Raw genomic sequence first — 19,935 nt, 5'->3', positions numbered from 1 at the left:
TGAAGTTATTGAAATTAGTAGTTAAATTAGAATTTTATCTAACTGTGACAATTTTCAATACAATTATTTTTCAATACAAGTATTTATTTTGATTAACATGATTATGATATAATTAATATTTTTTAGAATTTATATAACTTATTCAAGATAACATTTAAAAATTATTGAAGTGTATAATACTTTTCAATTTTTTTCATTTACAATTTTTTAATCTTAAAAATAAAATTCACTTTTTTTGCTATTTTTTTCATTTTAACTATACATACATATATATACACCTGCATAAAAATTGTGCCATGATATTTGAGGGCCCTGTTCCGTTGAACAACCCGCACACCCTCAGGCCCGGCTCTGATCATGTGTTTGGTTGAGTAATGGAATGAATAATATATTGAATTTAAATATTTTTAAGTTATTATTTTTTATTGATAAAAAATAATTTTATAATTTTATTTTATCCAATTTTGAGTTGTTGATTTAATTTTGTGTCAAGCATTTGATGTAATTATATATAATATAAGAATATTTTTGATTCCTCATACCCATGTTCCATACCCACCTCCCCCTAAGGTATTAAAAACCCATACCTTGGGGGTTTGAGGTATGAGTTTCAACGAATAAATTTTCCAACCAAACATCATGTATGAGTTTGGAATGAACCAAACCCATACCTGATAAGGCTGAACCAAACGACCCCTAACTGGTTTAGCTATAATAAAATATGCGCACATTAAATGTTTGTAAGAATATAGATACGAACATTTACGTGAACGTTCAAAGGTTTGAGCCTTTAGTTATGTGTCGATATATTCAGGAGAAAGAATGATCCTGAAGAGTTCCCTCAAATTAGCCAGTACATGACGCGGCCCTAAACTCTGAGCACCAATGAAATTTAACAGCTGCTCTAGATCCTGTAATGATTGAGAAGAAAGTAAAATCCAGGTTACAAAAATTGTGATAGTAGAGAAAAGAAATGATCCTGTATGTAATAGTCTAAGATGTTCAGGCAACGCGAGCAAAAACAAAAAATATGATAATTTATTAAACTTCAGTTGCACATATACTCGTATAGTCGTATGCATACAGAAACTCTTATAGAACGCGACTTATAGTACTGGCAAAAGGCAAAAAACGCAAGCAGTTCGTTATAATACATCATAGTTCTTATAAGACACCCTTCCCCAGAGCTCCATGAGTGATTATATATAATCTTAGGGCAGCCAGTATTACCTTATTTAGCAGGAATATGGCATAAGCTGCTCTAGTTGTATCTTGCCCATCTAAAAAAAGAGGAAACTCAGCAGGCTTCAAATTTAAAGAAAGTGGTACACTTGATGCTGAAGCAGCTGCTGGATTTATGGAAGGAGCATAATCACGTATACATGATCGAGACCCGCCCACAAATATAGGGTAGCGCAAGGGAACTTCTAAATAGGTTGCTACAAGTGAGACGGCCTGTAACGAAAACAATTAACAACATTCTTTTGTTAAGCGAAAACCAGTCAAGTCAATACATATGGTCAAGTCAATTAAAAATGAAATAGGTAACATTCTGCCGTATTTTCAATTTTGTGATACAATTATTATTACTATATGACAACAGTACGCAATTTATTTTTGCTCAGAAGATGCCAAAATGAACTAAAAGTGTCTAAAATGCCATGTATATTTTAACATTTTAAAAATATACAGTTTACCACGAAATTCCCTGTAAATTCAGAAGATTTTATGAGCTATTAATGTTTCTTCGGATATAATATGGAGAAATGCCAGCAGAGCTTAGCTAGATCTGTTAAAAACAACACTACATCAAGTATCATTGCAAGTGTATCAGGAGACAGAATATACATGTGCAACATATCCCAGGGCTGTTGCAGATCTTTGAACCTCCTTACTATTAGTAAAAAAGCTGATTTTCGTGAAAGGGAGCAAGGAGAGATGAAGACCTGAAATAGTTAATGATCCTTCTTCAGGAGGCATTGGTCCAGAAGGATCCCCTGGAGAAAAGTAAGGATATGAGAGAAAGAATGAATTTTCATTTGTAAGGGGATGTCAATTGAATTGTAATGAATACTGTATATAATTAGAGCAAGGGACTTTATATCATATGGTATAGTGTGGTGGTCAATGGGTCTCACAAAGCTAAGAAGTAAATATTAAACGAAAACAGAAGAATATTAGTAAAGAAGAGGAAAATACACACACTGTTTCTAGTCAATACAGGTTTAAAAAAAAGCTTATCAGAAGACATTCAACATATTATAATATTTTTAACATGCATGTATTTAAAAAAAAAAAAGTTATCAGTTAATATGATTGACAATATAATGATATTTCTAGACATTATATTAAAAGAATAAGAAACAAATACAAGACAGAAAGACGATACACCGACTGAAAGAAATGTATTAGCAAGTAAATAAGATAAGAGTGGCCAACAAGGCTGACCGGGACATCAAGGCAACTATATGAGACAGTGCCACTGCCACCAGCTACTAAAGCACCTAACAAGCCTTGCAGGTTGCAGGAATACAAGTAGCTAGAAAACATAAGCACTGGCATGACTCTTGTAATAAGTCATAAATATCAAGTATCTGAAACCAAAGTAAATAAGCATATGTGTGCTATTTAGGATAGTATGATTAAGGAAAGAAAAAGAACTCCGCAGGCTACGACACACTGCAGATACATATAATAGAAAGATTCCATACTACAATAATAGGACAATGCAGGTGGAATAATCTATGCTATCATTAATACACAAATCATAATTAATTACTCATTATCAAGTTACCCGACACTCATAGGCCACAGCTTTGCATTTGAATTCAACAGAATATTGTGTATTTATGGAAGGTGCTGCCGTTCATTATTGTTGGGCATGCAGAGTTCTGCCTTGCCGATATGCTCACCATTTCGGTTGTTTGCATTGTTAAACCTTTAAGACACAGCTGAAAGCTAAATGACGCTGGTGCATATTCTTCAGATTTATATCTGTTCATGTACAATTACAATCATTATTTGACATTGCCCTGTAATTATTTAGGAGTGTCTTACCTTTTTTCTTTGTGCTGTCTTTTACACTGTTTCACGTTTATTACCTGCATTCCTTAATGCCCAAACAGAAAGGTACCCTACCATTTACTCTGTTTTTTAATTTCACCTTTTGAGGACTTAATTGCAGCCTCACAGATATCCATAAATTTTTAAAAAGTTTCACCATCTTACATTACTTTCCTAAATATTTACTCCAATATGGAATAACTTCTGGTTACATCTCACTCTTTCTAGACCCCACTTACATTCAGGGCCGGCTCAAGACTCTTGGTGGCCTTAGGCGAATCAAATTTTTGAGGCCTATTTTTGCGAAAAATAAAATAAAATTTGACATATGCTTTTCCTTTTAACAATATTATCCTATAGTTTTTTAATATTTCATAATTCTTTGTTTCATCCTAAATTTTTTTATTAAAACAATTGTTTATAAATTGGTAGAAAATATATTGTGTAAATAATTGATATATCTAATTAAATATGAAGATAAATATTTTACTATTTAAATAATTTCACTGTAGATAGTTATGTAGTTATAATGAAATTTGTGAATTTAATTTAATTTTGATATTTATTGACATTTTAGCAAAATATAGAAGTTAAATTTTCAAACAAGTACAGAAATTATAAAATTAACTATTAATTAGTTTTAATAAATAGTAATTAGAATTTTACAAATATATTATAATAAAGCAAATTAAGTAATTTTAATTCTATGTTTTATAAATTTAAAATAGCATTAAAACTACAAATATTGAAAACTGAAAAATTAATAATTCATAAATACAATTATATAATTGAAAGTACAACTACAATAGAAAAACCGAACTTAAGAAATTATAATTAGTCACATTAATATAAAAATTTTATTTTTGTAAATCTCATTCATAAATAAAATCATTATTTTTTATAATAAAATATAATTTTAATTATATATATATAACTAGAGGCCTTATGTTACCAAAATTATATTTTTTGGAGTTTTCAAATATAAACATATATATTTTTTTCCAATTTTGAAATTACAATGAAAATATATATATAATTTTTGGGGCCTTCAAATATTGGGGGCCTTAGGCCACCGCCTAAATGGCCTGTATGGTGCGCCGGCCCTGCTTACATTTCCAAGTGAAACATACTTGGCAGTCTGGTCTGATATATTGATTTTAATTTATTACTTGACTTGCCTTCTACTCCCTCCGTGGCTCCGTCCCCCTGAGTAGTATACATTGGGGGACGGGGATTAATGTGTACTGAATTAATGATGTGTGCTTTATATAACTTCGCTTTTTAATTTTTATTTTTCAAAATATACATGGAGCGGAGCTCCGATCCGAAAATCCGATAATCCTATGGATCCGGATATGGATCATGTTCTAAAAAATCCGCCTATAATCCGATCCGAATCCGAATCCGATAAAATTAGACGGATCAGGATATGGATTAAGGGTGATCCGATCCAAATCCGATCCATCGACACCCCTACCTCCGTCCCCCTGAGTAGTATACATTGGGGGACGGGGACGCGGCACGGACTTTAATGCTCCTGTAAAGTGTAGTTGTGTAATTTATTTTTAAAATTTTCTTTTTCTGAATTAAAGTTTGGATGTTATATTTTTATACAGAAAAAGAAAATCTCAAAAATAAGTTACGGAACTATATTTTATAAGAGCATTGAAATGCGTGTCGAGCAGTTGAAAAGAAACGTATACAATTAAATGGGACAGAGGGAGTATGAATTATCAACTACAGAGATATGATATAATAACACATTCCTCCCAGAAGAATTATAAGATTCAATACAGAACAGTATTAACAGAGTTAGTACAGTAGCGGTAAATGATTAATTTCTTGCTCACCTGTAGATCCCACCACAACCTTGACGTGATAGATTAATGAAGGGATAATTAATTTATACGTCCTTGAACTTTGGTCCATTTTTGATTCGCATCCTTGAACTAAGTTTGTCAATTTATGCATCCTCAAACTTTGTAAATTTCCAATTCAGGTCCCTCCGTCAGTTTTTGACTAACAGAAGTTAGTAATTAGGGTTTTGAATTTGGGGGTTTTCGACTCGTTAATGGATTGTTGAAATTGATGGTATGGGAAGTTTCGGGAGGTCAAACCGAAGAGATTCATGTAGGTTTGAATGGCGGAGGATTGCCGGAATGATGGCCGGAATCAATGGCCATTTTCCGGCCGGCGGAGACATTGCCACCATTCCGGCAATCCTCCATCATTGAAACCTACATTAATCTGTTCGGTTTGATCTCCCGAAACTTCCCATACCATCAATTTCATCAATCCATGAACGAATCGAAAACCCTCAAATTAAAAACCCTAATTGACTAACTTCCGTTAGTCAAAAACTGACGGAAGGACCTTAATTGGAAATTTACAAAGTTTGAGGATGCATAAATTGACAAACTTAGTTCAAGGATGCGAATCAAAAATGGACCAAAGTTCAAGGACGTATAAATTAATTATCCCGATTAATGAAACTTGTGATACCATGTACTGCTGCCTCAGTCTTAGCAACTTTTGCACATTTTTGAGACGTGTGCAACCTCTTTCTCCAGCCAATGACGCATTTGCTTCCTGTAATAACTATAATTAGGCTTTACGAATCATTCCATGCAGACAAATGGACAGCCAGACACAAAAATAAGATGAGCCACAATATGTGATGCTACGGTTTCATAACACACCAATTGCAAATGCTCAAATATCATATTTCATAATAAACCAATTGTCAGTGCTACTGCAGCTAGAATTTTGTTATGTGTTTTACAGAATAATTAATATTCTGTAAACAATTATGTACCACAGCTTGTGCAGCCTAGATGAGTTGCAAACTAATCGTTGGTTTCACAGAATAAGATCTACATATGGCAGTCACTGAGGACTGAGAAACGATTAGAGAGACATCAGGCCAGAAGGCAGCAATATAGTTGACAGCTGCTATAGCAGCTGTGTAAGAGGATATTAGTATATTACTATTTACAGAGTTACAGTCTTCTTACCCGAATAACAAATGCAAAATGCCATAATGTCAAGTTTAGGTCTTGTTAAGTAACCAGCTCATCTAAAACCTCAAGGTGTTTAGAGAAAGGCCCCAACAGGATCTTATGCTACAACAAACATTATTCAACAGGTCTACTAGTATTAATTATATTAGTCATAGAAGCTTGTACATATCAATTATGTAACTTTCAGAAGATAAGTCTGGAATTTCAGACATACTTGTGACAGTATGATTTTGTGAATGTCCACCTTTCAGTATGATATTTATACTTATATGAATTGTAAATACGCAATGGCCCTGTTGTTCAAATGGGCAGAGATGAAAACTAAGACAATAGTAGATCAAAGGAAAGCATTTTTTAATTAAAATTTTATTTCAAACCTCTATCTAATGTACCAACATTTTATACCTACCTCTCACAATATCAAACCACTCTGGTTTTCATTAAAACAAGAATACCAGCAGGCTATAAGCTCGGAATACCACAATTGCAATGATAGATGGAATAAATTATGTGTACAAAAGTATCTTCCGTAGCATAAGAACCTAATCACATACTCCATGATCTTTACAACATCAATTTGACATCAGATGAACTATATAAGAAGAGCAGTAGTAACTAGTAAGAATGTTCATGATCTTTCTGCTACTAGATGAATAACCATTAACAACCATAAGCATGTTTATATATACTGGCATACCTGCAAATGCTTACTAGCGACAGAAAGAGCAGTTCCCGCAAATAGCAGTGATTTTATTTCAGCACTAAGTTGATCCTCTTGCCTTTTAACTTTCTCTTTTACAACCTTTGAATGCATTGACCTATTTCCCATCAACAATTTGCGAGACTCCAATTGTTCTCGCATCTCCTCAAGTTCATTTAACCGATTCAACGTCTCTGCCTCTACCTGCCCCACCATATGGCCCCATTAACTTATCATCAACTAAAGCACCCGGATTTAACAGAGTTATAAAAATAACCTATAAATCACAAAATTATCCGGGAATTCGGCTCCTATATCGGGAAAACAATAGAAAATATAGGAAACGCGAGGAGTACTAAACTAAAGATATCATCTTTCAAGAACCATTACCATTCTCAGTTACAAAAACAAATAATTCCTTTCTGGCCAAACATCACTTCTATCCATTTGATCAAACAACTAATATAGTGGCACCAATATTGGAAACTTTTTATTATCTTCGTAACCAATGTCTTCCTCAACACTAAACAATCTTAGCAATTCCACCTACATTTCACCTAAAACCAAAAACCTATCAATCCTATAAACACATAATTACAGTATAATAGGTTATAATATATATTCAATGTCCAATGAGGATCCTAAAGTCATAATCACATTCCCGATCTTCGCTAATTCCCATAGCAACACACAATCAACCCCCCCCCCCCCCCCCACCCCCACCCACCCACCCACCCATACTTAAAACCCGAGAATTCATCCTGTCATCCATTCCTTCATTTATCTCGACTTTTTATGTCGGGCTTTTTTCAAAAATACCCAAGCAGCAAAGTACAACCATATATGCAACCTCAATTGCAACCTAAAAAGCAACTCCTTTCAACAATACACTTCAACCTCAATTACTCATTTATCGACACTTAATACATGCAAAACCTCAATAAACAAAAACTATTATATACCCGGAAATGTTATTAATTTATCGAAACGATAAATAGCAACGGGGGAGTAAAAGAGCAAAGGGGTACCTGTAAGTGAGATTGCAACTGGTGATGTAAAGAGAGTTTGCGAAGATTAGCTTGATTAAGAGCGGAAGATAAGCTGCAGAATCGAGCTATGGCTTGCTCATGATCTTCCCATTCTTCTATCTTCTCCATCGTCGTGGATTGATTTCAGTTTCATTGCTTCTAATTAGAATTTGGGGATTAGGGTTTGCTGTAAATAGAAATATTTGAGTAGGTTAGTGGTGTGATGTCATGGTAGCATGTCATATTTTGAAGAAAAATTGTAGCATGGACCGGTCCGGGAAAGTATTTTAGACTAAAGCTAAATAGTAAAAAAATAATAATTATTTTTACATAAATGGAATTAAAAATGGAACAAAAACATTATAATTTATTATATTGAAAATGAATAATCCAAGAAATATAAGTAGATAGGAATAATTGAATTGTGATTTTTTGTGATGGAGAGGAGGAAACTGGGGAATCAAATATGATATTCATTTTAAATGTGTGGGTTACATTTTTATTTTAAACAATTTAAAATCAAATGAAAAAAGTAATACAATTTACACACAATTTTATCAACTACTAATAAAAAAAAAAGACTACAAATCCATTCTCTCAACATTCGATTTGATTTAAGTGAATATAGTGTTTGAAGAGAAAACGTTAGTTAAAGGATGACTGAAAAAATATGTATAATATTAATTTATCTTCGATTATTTATCATAATACATATTTGTTACTATTCCTATCCAATAATACCAATCTTTTGAACATATCACCATTTAGATTGGGAAAACTTACTATCGCTTATTGGAAAAAATTATGATAACTTAAACATCATTTCACCCTTCTTCTTAATGATATCCATTGGCTAATGCAATTTCTATATGTCACTCTGTCCTACAAATTTGGTTTACTTTGATGGAATGATACATGATAGGGAATGAAATAAAAATTTACAAAAGAAAATTTTAAGGAGAAAAAAATATATATATAAATCGTGTATGAACTGAGTCTAAACTTACTTATATATAGTGATTGTTCATATGTATAATAAGATTTTACATGAGATGTCGAGACGATAAGTAAGAGCAAGCGACCTGACATAATAAGATCCTCAAATTAAGGTTAAAGTATTAACTAATTGACATGTAAAGAGTTTTAAAATCACATAATTATCTTAACATTACTAATATGTCAAGATTAACTTGATTTCTCGAGTTAAAAGTATACTTGATGTCATTATATTTGTAAATTTGGTGAAAGTTATTTGACTGTATACAAATTATAACTATACGCTTTACTACTCTTAATAACGATTTACCACCCTTTTAGTATGGCAATTTGATGTTGGTTTATTTACTTGCGAGCATAAGTACATGTTTTTTGTTTTTTAGGTTTCGACGTGATTTAGTTGTCTTGGTTGTCGGATATCAGTCTAGTCTTTGCCTCAAGTGAAAAAAATATTTATTCCCATAAATGAGTTCTCTGATATAATAATTCATGATGTTTAAATATAACACACACATATACACAAAATGGAATAAACACAAAATTAAGACAAGTACAAAGGCTTAATTAAGATTCCAAGAAGGAATATAATATTATACAATAATTTTTTTTTAAAACACAAAATTTCCAAATTTAAAGACAAGTACAAAGGCTTAATTAAGATTCTAAGAAGGCTTCTGTCTGAATATCCCTTCATAGAACTATCTGTACGTTTGGTTGTTATTATTCTTGATTTCTTTGGATCCCTGCCAAGTAAATTATGTAAATGGTATGTTTCTAGCATGTTAGTTTTATTTTTGTAGGATTGCAGATATGGAGATGCTGAACCAGGTTTTCTATTGCTCAATGCCGAGGTTAATTCAGTAGATATGGCTGCCAACTAGAAGTCTTCACCAGTTGGTATTGTAGAGCTGACAAACAGCTGTTTATCGGAAAATTGGGCGTCAGAGAGCAGAGGATTACTTTGATATGCTCGAAAGGTTATTTGCATAACAGGGCTTTAGACTTTTTGCACCAGGCTGGCCTCGTCATATACACAACTGTTGAGAAATATGCCACTCTATGAGTGAGCCAGTGAGCCAAGTTTGTGTAACTTTTTGAAATTTACCCGCTCTGTTACTCTTAATTCACAATCCCTTTTAATATAGAAGGTTTCACAGGTTTCACGTCTTTGGATTTACTTATCAGTTTGAGAACATTCCTGGATGTTCTTTAGGTTTAAACATAATTCGTTTGTTTCTGAGTTCTGTGATCGTAAAGGGCCTAAATGCCTATTCTGATGTTCGAAATCAGGTTTCACCTTTTTAAGGAATTTGAATCATTTATCTTAATTATTATGCGTACTGTAGAACATCACTCTATCATAATATTATATCTTTGATCAAAAGGTATAAATTTCGGACACCCACCAATATCATGTCAAACCGCCTCAGACCCAACACGTTACATGTAAATCAGACTAACCAAGTGATAAGACCATATTGGTGGTGCTTTAACCTCATGTGGCCGGGGGGAAATTCCTCACGCCTCCAAAAATCGAACCTAAATGCTTTGATCAATAACCAACGGTCTCTCCAACTCAGTTACATGTGTGTAGGCTTCAAATAAATAGTTGGATGAGGTACCATTAGTTTCGTCTTATTTTTATCTTTTGCATTCTCTATTTTATATGTCTTTGTGTTGATTACGTATCACAAGACAAGATTAATATAAGCCTCGTCACTGGTCTCACCGTCGTATAGAAAGGTTTGACATATTTTCATCGTAGAAAATTTGTACATATTTATTTTTTTTAGGTTCAACATGATTTAGGTGTCTGGAGTTATTTAATTTTGATGGTTGTCTAGTCAATCCCTCACTTTGCCTTTAGAAGTGAAAAATGTATAAAATCAAGAATAATAAACAAGAATTTCTAATAAGATGGGACCATTAACTCACTTATATAAGTGCACTTTCAGTACTCCAAAGTTAATGTCCTTAAAATGTGGTCATGTATTTAGAATTTTAAACAAATTCTAGTTTCTTTCTTATTCTCAAATGATGATATTGAAGATTTTGTTTTGGGAGGATGGGTAAGTGTTTACTTAATTTCCTTTACCATGTTGGAATCATGTATGTTGACTCATTATAAATCAGGTGTGTGGAGCTCGTTTTTATAAATTTGAAATTTTGACTTATGACTTATTGTTACTTATATCGAAAAGTGAAAATCAATTTTTTTTATGTGTGTAGAGAATTTTCTTATTTCATGTAACTTATGAGTTTAAAAGATAAAAAAAATTACAAGTTGTACATGTGAAGGAAATATTAACATTTATAAAATAAATAATAAAAAACTTGTTCAAAAAGAAGTGTTTCATACCAACTTCAAGTTTTAAGTTATTTTTTTTAATTTTATATTGCTCATCACAACTACGAATGTTTTAAGTTAAAGTCAATTTTTTTTTTAAAACTTGAGACTTAAAGGCCCACCCGAATAGATATACAACAATTTAAAGTATTTTTCATTGGAAAATCTCTCAATTGAAAAACATTTTTATATATATTCTCAATTTACCGATTTAGAATTTATTTGAAAAAACTTGTGCAAGAAACATTGGACTTTAAAGTTTAAGTTCATAAAACTAACTTAATAATAATGTTATTATTGTTCATTTTTTATATTCTACTTGAGAGAATATTAAAATTTGATACATGATAATTTAAATCGGATAACAAAGTACATTATCATTATCATTATCAACCAACATGACTACAAACAAACTAAATCAAGAGTGAATGGAATTAAAATTAACTAAATTATAAAATCCTAATTGCACTATACTATGCAAGCACATATATATCAACACTATACAATATTGTATAATTTTGTAAAACAAAAAAAATTCTAAATTTAAAGACAAGTTATACTAGGACAATAATTGTCTCGCACAAAATAAAAATCTACATATTTTGTCGTACACAATACATAAGGCAGGCATGACGGTTGCACCTAAAGTTTAAAAGGATTAAGAGAAGTTGAGCTAAGAAGGCTGAGGAGTGGAGTATTTGGGAGCATGTAAGAATGTCTCGCTAAGTCTGGTCGACCAGAAGTCCCATCTTTCTCTTGAACTCCTGACATGATGTCTGTGGGATCTGGAACTGGAACTCGTCCTCCAACCATTCCTGTAGATGACTTTGGCACATGAAAATCATCTTCGAACAATTCGACAAAATAAAATCTACACACAAAAAATCAAAATCAAAATCAGCGTGATGTAATAATTGATTTTTTTTAAATATACAACATGTATACTTACTTGTCTAATTGATCATAGGAATAAAAATTAACTTCTGTGGGATGACAAATGCTTGAGTACACGATTTTATTTAATCTATGCATTATATATATATGGCACCACGATATAAAATGCAAATAAACAAAACTTAGGGGCACAGTGACCACATGAATCATGTGCCATTGACAAAATTTAGTGTTTTAAGATTAGATGCAAATGATGTTTTGAACTAACAACGATGTATGTTTTTTTTGACAATGCAGGCTTATATGCCTTACAACTTTGTATCTGTTCTAATAATTCTCGGGGTGAGCCAGAGTCGAACCCGGGTGCCCCGGGTCAACAGAGGATAAACCCACCACTGGGCTATCCAATCGTGCTCAACAACGATGTATGTTTAATATGATTGCAATTGCATGATGGTGGAGGTATATATAGTAGAGATAGGATAAACAAATAAGTATAAGATTATTGATATTTATTATATAATATCCAAAAGTGCTTTAAAATCTTTGATATAATATCTACATGATATGGGATGAGATTATCAAGATTTTGCAATTAAGATGCATGTCATTTATACAATATCTACATAATATCTCATAGATTATCAAGATTTTGTAAATAATATACATCTCATATAAATTAAAGATATCCATTTTTTTTCGGGGCCCACCATTTAAAATTGACCGGATAAATTTGACCGAAAACTTATTTTGACCGAAAACGGTCAAAATTATGAGCAGTCAAAATTAATCGGTCAATTTTAGCCTTGACTTGGTGGCATGCGAGTTTGACCTTATATTTGACCGCGTTCGGTCAAAAATAAGGCGATAAAAAATAACCGGTTTTTCTTGTAGTGATAGAAGGTTTCACGTCTTTGGATTTACTTGTCTGTTTGGGAACATTCAAGCATGTTGTTTAGGCTTAAACATGATTCATTTGTTTCTGAGTTCTTTGATCGTAAAGGGCCCAAATGCCTCATCTGATGTTCAAAATCATGTTTCACTTTTTTAAGGAATTTGAATCATATATCTTGATTATTATGGTGCGATGTACTTATACTCTAGAACATCGGTCTATCATAATATTATATCATATGGTTCAAAAGGTATAAGTTTCGGACATCGAAACCAGTATGAGGTCAAACCGCCTCAGACCCAATACGTGACATGTAAATCGGATTCACTAAGCGATAAGACCATATTGTGGTCCTTTAACCTCATGTGTGGAAAATGTTCCCCACGCCTCCAAAAATCGAACCTAAAATGTTCGGTCAATAATCAACGCTCTCTCCAACTCAGTTACATGTGTGTAGGCTTCAAATAAATAGTTGGATGAGGTACCATTAGTTTTGTCTTGTTCTTATCTTTTGCATTCTCTAATTTATATGTCCTTGTGTTGATTACGTATCACAAGGCAAGATTTATATAAGCCCCGTCAGTTAAGCCTCCTTGACTCTCAATTGTTCTAGCTATAAAGTTTTGGTAATGTACCTGGAATTCATTTGTTTTTACCTGGCTACTAATGTTCTGTTTGGTTGGGATGAATGATCTCGAAAAGAATGGAATGAAAAATGAACTATATTATGGGCAATTGTTAACAAATTTCATTTCTTCCCCCATTCCATTCCTTACATTATATGCTAGAGATCATACGTTCAATTTGAGATGGAATGCTCCATTCTCTCCTACCCCCAATTTTTTCTCAAATCTCATCATAACAAATTTGCACTCACTTAAATTTATTTCAAACTTCCCTCCAATCTCTATTACTTTCAAGTAATTTTATTCATTCCATTCCATTCTCCCCAACCAAACACAACATAAAGATGATTAATAATCCTTGTAGCTGGAGAATTTTGATGGGTGTCTTTGTTCAAATGCTTCCAAACGTGGATGGCTAATTACTTGGTAGGGCCTTCTAAACCTTTCGACCTTTTTTAAAGAAAAAAAATGTCATCCTATATTAAACATAAACAATTCGTAAAATAAAAAAAATTAAACAACAAAAAACCTTCCAATTTATAAAAAATAACAAAATCTGCCAAGCCCGACACACGACACGTGAACCAGACCGTTCCGGTCCCGTGATCCGTTTCTCCGGTTTAAGACCTCGCCCGGCACGACTTGTTTCAACTTAGTGCCGATGTAGTGCTCCGTGGCCATCACTGGTCTCATAAGGTTTGACATATCGTGGAACATTTGTACATACTTTTTAGGTTCAACATGATATGGGTGTTTGGAGTTATTTAATTTTGATGTTTGTCTAGTCAATCCCTCACTTTGCCTTTCAAAGTGAAAAATGTATAAAATCAAGAATAATAAACAAGAATTTCTAATAAGACGAGACTATTACTCACTTTTACTTATATATGTGCACTTTCACTCCAAAGCTAATGTTCTTAAAATGTGGTCATGTATTTAAAAGTTTAAACAAATTCTAATTTCTTTCTTATTCTCAAAAGATGATATTGAAGATTTTGTTTGGGAGGATGGGTAAATGTCTACTTAATTTCCTTTACCATGTTGGAATCATGTATGCTGACTCATTATAAATAGTTGCATATGATGTATGACCTATTAATTAAAATTTGAGTGATTAAGTGATAAACAAAAGGAAAAAAAGGGTTCAATGCTCATTAGATAAGAGTGCAACTGGAAGTAAGATGAGAGAAAGTGTGTGGAGCTGGTTTTTTTATAAATTTGAAATTTTGACTTATAATTTATTGTTACTTATATCGTGAAAGTCAATTTGTGTCCGGAGAATATTCTTATTTCATGTAACTTATGAGTTTAAAAATAAAATAAAAATTACAAGTTGTACATGTGAAGGAAATATTAACATTTATAAAATAAATAATAAAAACCTTGTTAAAAAAAAGTGTTTGATACCAACTTCAAGTTTTAAGTTATTTTTTAAATTTTATATTGCTCATCACAACTACGAATTTTTTAAGTTAAGGTCATCTTCTTTTTAAATTTAGACTTAAATGCCCACCCGAAGAGATATACAACTTTTTTAGGTATTTTTCATTGGAAAATCTCTTATTTGAAAAAGCAAATATATATATATGTATATATTCTTAATTTACCGATTTAGAATTTATTTGACAAAATTTCTGCAAAAAACATTAGACTTTAAAGTTTAAGTTCATAAAACTAACTTAATAACAATGTTATTATTGTTCATTTTTATATTTTACTTAAAAAGAATATTAAAATTTGATACATGATAATTTAAATCGGATAATAAAATTATCATTATCAACCTACATGAACTACAAACAAACTAAAGCAAGAGTGAATGGAATTAAAAAAACTAAATTATAAAAATCCCAACTGCACTATACTATATAAGCACAAATATATAAACATTATATAATATATTTTTGTAAAACATAAAAGTTTTAAATTTAATGACAAGTTATACGACGATAATAATTGTCTCGCACAAAATACAAATTTACATATTTTGTCACACACAATACATAAGGCAGACATGACGTACGGTTGCACTTAAAGTTTACTCATCCGTCCTATGACTAGTATACATTGACTGTTTGCACGCATTTCGAGACTCTCGTAAAATATAGTTCCATGATGTTTTTTTGAATTTTATTTTTTTGAATAAAAATTTAAATATCAAACTTTTATTCAGGATTTTTTTTAGAAATAAATATATTACGAAACTATACTTTAGAAAAGTTTTAAAAAGCGTGCCAAAAAGTAACGTATACAATTGAATGAGACGGAAGGAGCAAAAGAACTAAGAGATAAAGAGAAGTTGAGCTGAGAAGGCTGAGGAGGTCGAGTACTTGGAAGCATGTAAGAATGTCTCACTAAGTCTCGTTGACTAGATATCCCATCTTCCTGAAATTGCTGACGTGATGTCTGGAACTCGTCCTCCAATCATTTCCATAGATGACTTTGCCACATGAAAATCATCTTCGAACAATTCGACAAAATAAAATCTACACACAAAAAATCAAAATCAGTGTGATGTAATAAAGATTTTTTTTTTAAAATATACAACATGTATACTTACTTGTCCAATTGATCATAGGAATAAAAATTAACTTCTGTGAGATGACAAATGCTCGAGTACACGATTTTATTTAATCTATGCACTATATATATATGGCACCATGATATAAAATGCAAATAAACAAAACTTAGGGGCACAGTGACCACATGAATCATGTGCCATTTGATAAAAGCCATTGACAAAATTTAGTGTTTTAAGATTAGAAGCAAATGATGTGATTTGAACTAACAGCGATGTATGTTTAATATAATTGCAATTGCATGATGGTGGAGGTATATATAGGAGAGATGGGGTAAACAAATAAATATAAGATTATTGATATTTATTATATAATATCCAAAAGTTCTTTAAAATCTTTGATATAATATCTACTTGATATGGGATGAGATTATCAAGATTTTGCAATTAAGATGCATGTCATTTATACAATATCTACATAATATCTCATAGATTATCAAGATTTTGTAAATAATATACATCTCATATAAATTAAAGATGCATACATCTTATCTATACAAAATTAAAATATAATATTACAAAAACTATGATATAAATAGATAGTAATAGAAGCATGTATCAAGTATAATAATAAAATAATACTAGAATAAATACCTAATTATCCTGGGTTGTGTTTGAATATCAGCATATAGGCTTATATATGAACTAAGGAGCTGTGGACTATAAGTATATTTGATATGGAGAGTTGTTCTAATGGACTGGGCTGAATTCTATATAACAGGGCTTTAGACTTTTTGCACCAGGCTGGCCTCATAACTTCACGCTTTGCTGCTCTTAATTCATAGTCCCTTCTAGTATAGAAGGCTTCACAGATTTCACATCTTTGGATTTACTTGTCAGTTCTTAATTAGGTTTAAACATGATTCATTTGTTTCTGAGTTTATATCTTTATTTGCCTTTACAGGCGGAAAAAGTATAATATTAGTAATATTTAGAGGTGGCAATATGGATGCAAAACCATTAAACCAAATCAAACCAAACCAAAATTGTGAATTTGGATCCATTTGAAATCACATTTAGAAAAATGGATTTGGTTTGGTTTTTAGTCTCACATTTCTCACAAAATATGGTTCTAACCACATTTGGTCTCAAATTTAAGATTTTTTATAATTCTCCACACACACTATTATGTTTCTTTTCTTTTCTTTCTTTCTTTTTGCTAATTATCACACATGCACATCCCATGATTCGAACTCATGACCTTACTTGGAGAAGCCAAGAGCTTAAACCACTCCATCAACTCACACACTCACACATACTTTTGTTATATTTAGTATTCATTATATTGTGATTTGAGTGTATTAACTTTTGTTCATTATATATAAAACTTATTTTACTTACTAAACTAGTTAACCATAATTCAAACTAAAACCATGACCACATTTATTAATATATGGTTTGAAAATGGTTTTGGTTTATCTATCCAAACCAAATCCATTTTATAAGAACCAAAACCAAACCAAAACCACATTTTGCCACCTCTAGTAATATTGTAGACCGGTGATGCTACTTGGCAAGAGAATTATTTCACTTTCTTAAAGAATATGAATCATGTATCTTAATTTTTATGCATGTGATGTACTTTTACTCTAGAACATTAGTCTATCATAATATTATAAATCTTTGTTCAAAAGGTATAAATTTCGGACACCCAGACCAGTATGATGTCAAACCGCCTCAGACCCAACATATTACATGTAAATCATATTTGAGGAAGGTGAAAGTGGAAAATTGTGACGAAAGGGGGAAGAAAACAGACAGTGGGAAGGAAGCAGACAGCAGCTATTGGAGTATTTCAATTTGGTGTGGTTTGGGTGTCTTTTATGTTAATATTGTTAGATGCTACAGGATGGGTTTTTTAATTTGTCAGTCCAATTATTATTTCTTTTTAATATTCTTTTTTCTGATTATTGTTTCTCTTTTTATCCATTTTTTCCCTCGCACATCAGCATATAGGCTTATATACGTAAAGCTACTGGCTTATTAGAGATGTTCTAATGGACTGGTACTACAATAATAACACAAACAGGTCTAATTATGATGGATCTTTTGCATTTTTAAATTTATCAGGAAAAGAAATAAACAGATCTTCTGCATGCCTAAAATTACCATAAAAATTAAGAATCCATCATAACACCAATCCGTCGTAATACGGTATATTAATCACAAAATTAGGGCGTAACGTTTATAAATAATGAGAATTTTTCTTACGAATAGAAACGAAGTTGTTGTGTACTTACAATGGATGGTCCTTGTAGTTGTAAGTTACTTATTCGAATGTTTTTCTTTAATTAAAAAACATGCCAACTCTAAGCATGATGCTTTTTTGTATTGGAACTTAGAACTGATTTGATATTCTGTCGTAAATTCAACAATTATATTTAGTGTAACCGGTCACATTTAAATTGTTCATTAAGAAATAATATACCGAACTTACAATGAATATCGGATATTATTACGTTTTTTTAACTTACTATGTGAGCAAATATTACATGGCTTTAAATTTTTTACACATTAATCATGATTTGCATAACTGTGAAATATTGCCACTTTATGAGGGCGCCAACTTTGTATAACTTTTTACAATAATTAGGCTCTCTGGGATTCAGATTTTGCACCACCAGTATTATAGCCTGATGTAACAAGCTAATAATTTTATAACATAGCCTGATCACTGAAAATGGTCATTAGTTGCAACTATACAGCCTACTAGATCTTAGAATAATCAAAGTTAAAATCACAAACATATATGCTATATGTCCTAATGCTACTTTGCAAAAGAAGTGTTTGACTGCTGATTTGAATGATCTTCATGTAATGTACCAATCACCATTAGTTTTGTCTGGTCCCAATCTTTTGCATTGTCTGTTCTATATGTCCTTGTGTCGATTACATACCAGAAGGCAAGGCTTATATAAGCCCGGTTAGCTTTGCCTGCTTGACTATCAGGTTAAAATCCCTTGTTAAAATTATATTTTAGCTTTAAAGTTTTGGTAAATGTGCTCCTAGTAGAACTGAACAAAAAGACCGGGCTTAAAAAGCTCGTCTGGAGAAGCCCGATAAAAAATTCAAATATTAAAAGCCCGGACCAGTCTTGACTTGCAAGTCCTTACAAAGCCTTTTGCAATAAAAAATTGGTCTGGCCGACCCAGAAAAAAGCTGGTCCGGCTACAGTCCAGATAAAAGCCTAGCCGCAGTCCTAGTAAAAGCCCGTTTAGCCTAGACAAAAACCGGGTGAATAAAATTAAAATATATGTGAATAAAATTAATATATAATAAATAAATGAAATCAGTAAAGGAGTTCCCATCCATGTACAAACTGTACGGTTTATAGTTTAAACTTTAAACTCCATACTCCTAAACACAACAGTACAACACTAGTATAAAAGATAGTTATAATTAATTATGACAATATAGAATAATGTGATGCTCCATATGAATATGTGCCTGCTTCCCAAGTTCCCATCTATGTAATCTGCTAAAAAAGTAATTATTGTTATTTCCACACTTATTTGTAAGGGCAGAATTGACGATCGACTATATATTCTAAGAGCAATATTTTCTTTCTCTATAATTTTCTTTTGTCAGATTCTTTCTTTCTCTATAAAGTTCACACAAAATAACATAAAACTTGCTTCACTGTTCCTCTGGCCTGGCCGGTAACTAGAAAAGTGTGATCCAGATTATTTAAAACCTGAGCTTTTTAAGGACCGGCCGTGGTCCTAGTAGGCCGGTCCTTTTATTCAGCTCTAGCTCGTAGTCATCAATTGTTCCTAGAATATAGTACT

The 19,935-nt window shown here is 31.9% G+C and overlaps 1 protein-coding gene across 1 annotated transcript; it reads right to left on the bottom strand.

Moving 5' to 3' along the window:
* Positions 1-710: 710 nt before the first annotated feature.
* LOC108212884 (vacuolar protein sorting 38) lies at positions 711-8,056 on the bottom strand. Its single transcript, XM_064090178.1, has 7 exons — positions 7,812-8,056; positions 6,781-6,987; positions 5,498-5,652; positions 4,914-5,059; positions 1,849-1,997; positions 1,231-1,455; positions 711-911 (listed from the first exon to the last, which is right to left on the bottom strand). Exons 1-7 carry the CDS (start codon positions 7,938-7,940, stop codon positions 795-797), a joined length of 1,128 nt encoding a protein of 375 aa, XP_063946248.1. The 5' UTR covers positions 7,941-8,056; the 3' UTR covers positions 711-794.
* Between the last annotated feature and the right edge of the window lie 11,879 nt (positions 8,057-19,935).

The sequence above is a fragment of the Daucus carota genome, chromosome 3 (assembly GCF_001625215.2).
Source record: "Daucus carota subsp. sativus chromosome 3, DH1 v3.0, whole genome shotgun sequence".
Lineage (NCBI taxonomy): Eukaryota > Viridiplantae > Streptophyta > Magnoliopsida > Apiales > Apiaceae > Daucus > Daucus carota.
This window is presented reverse-complemented; position numbering and strand designations above follow the sequence as displayed.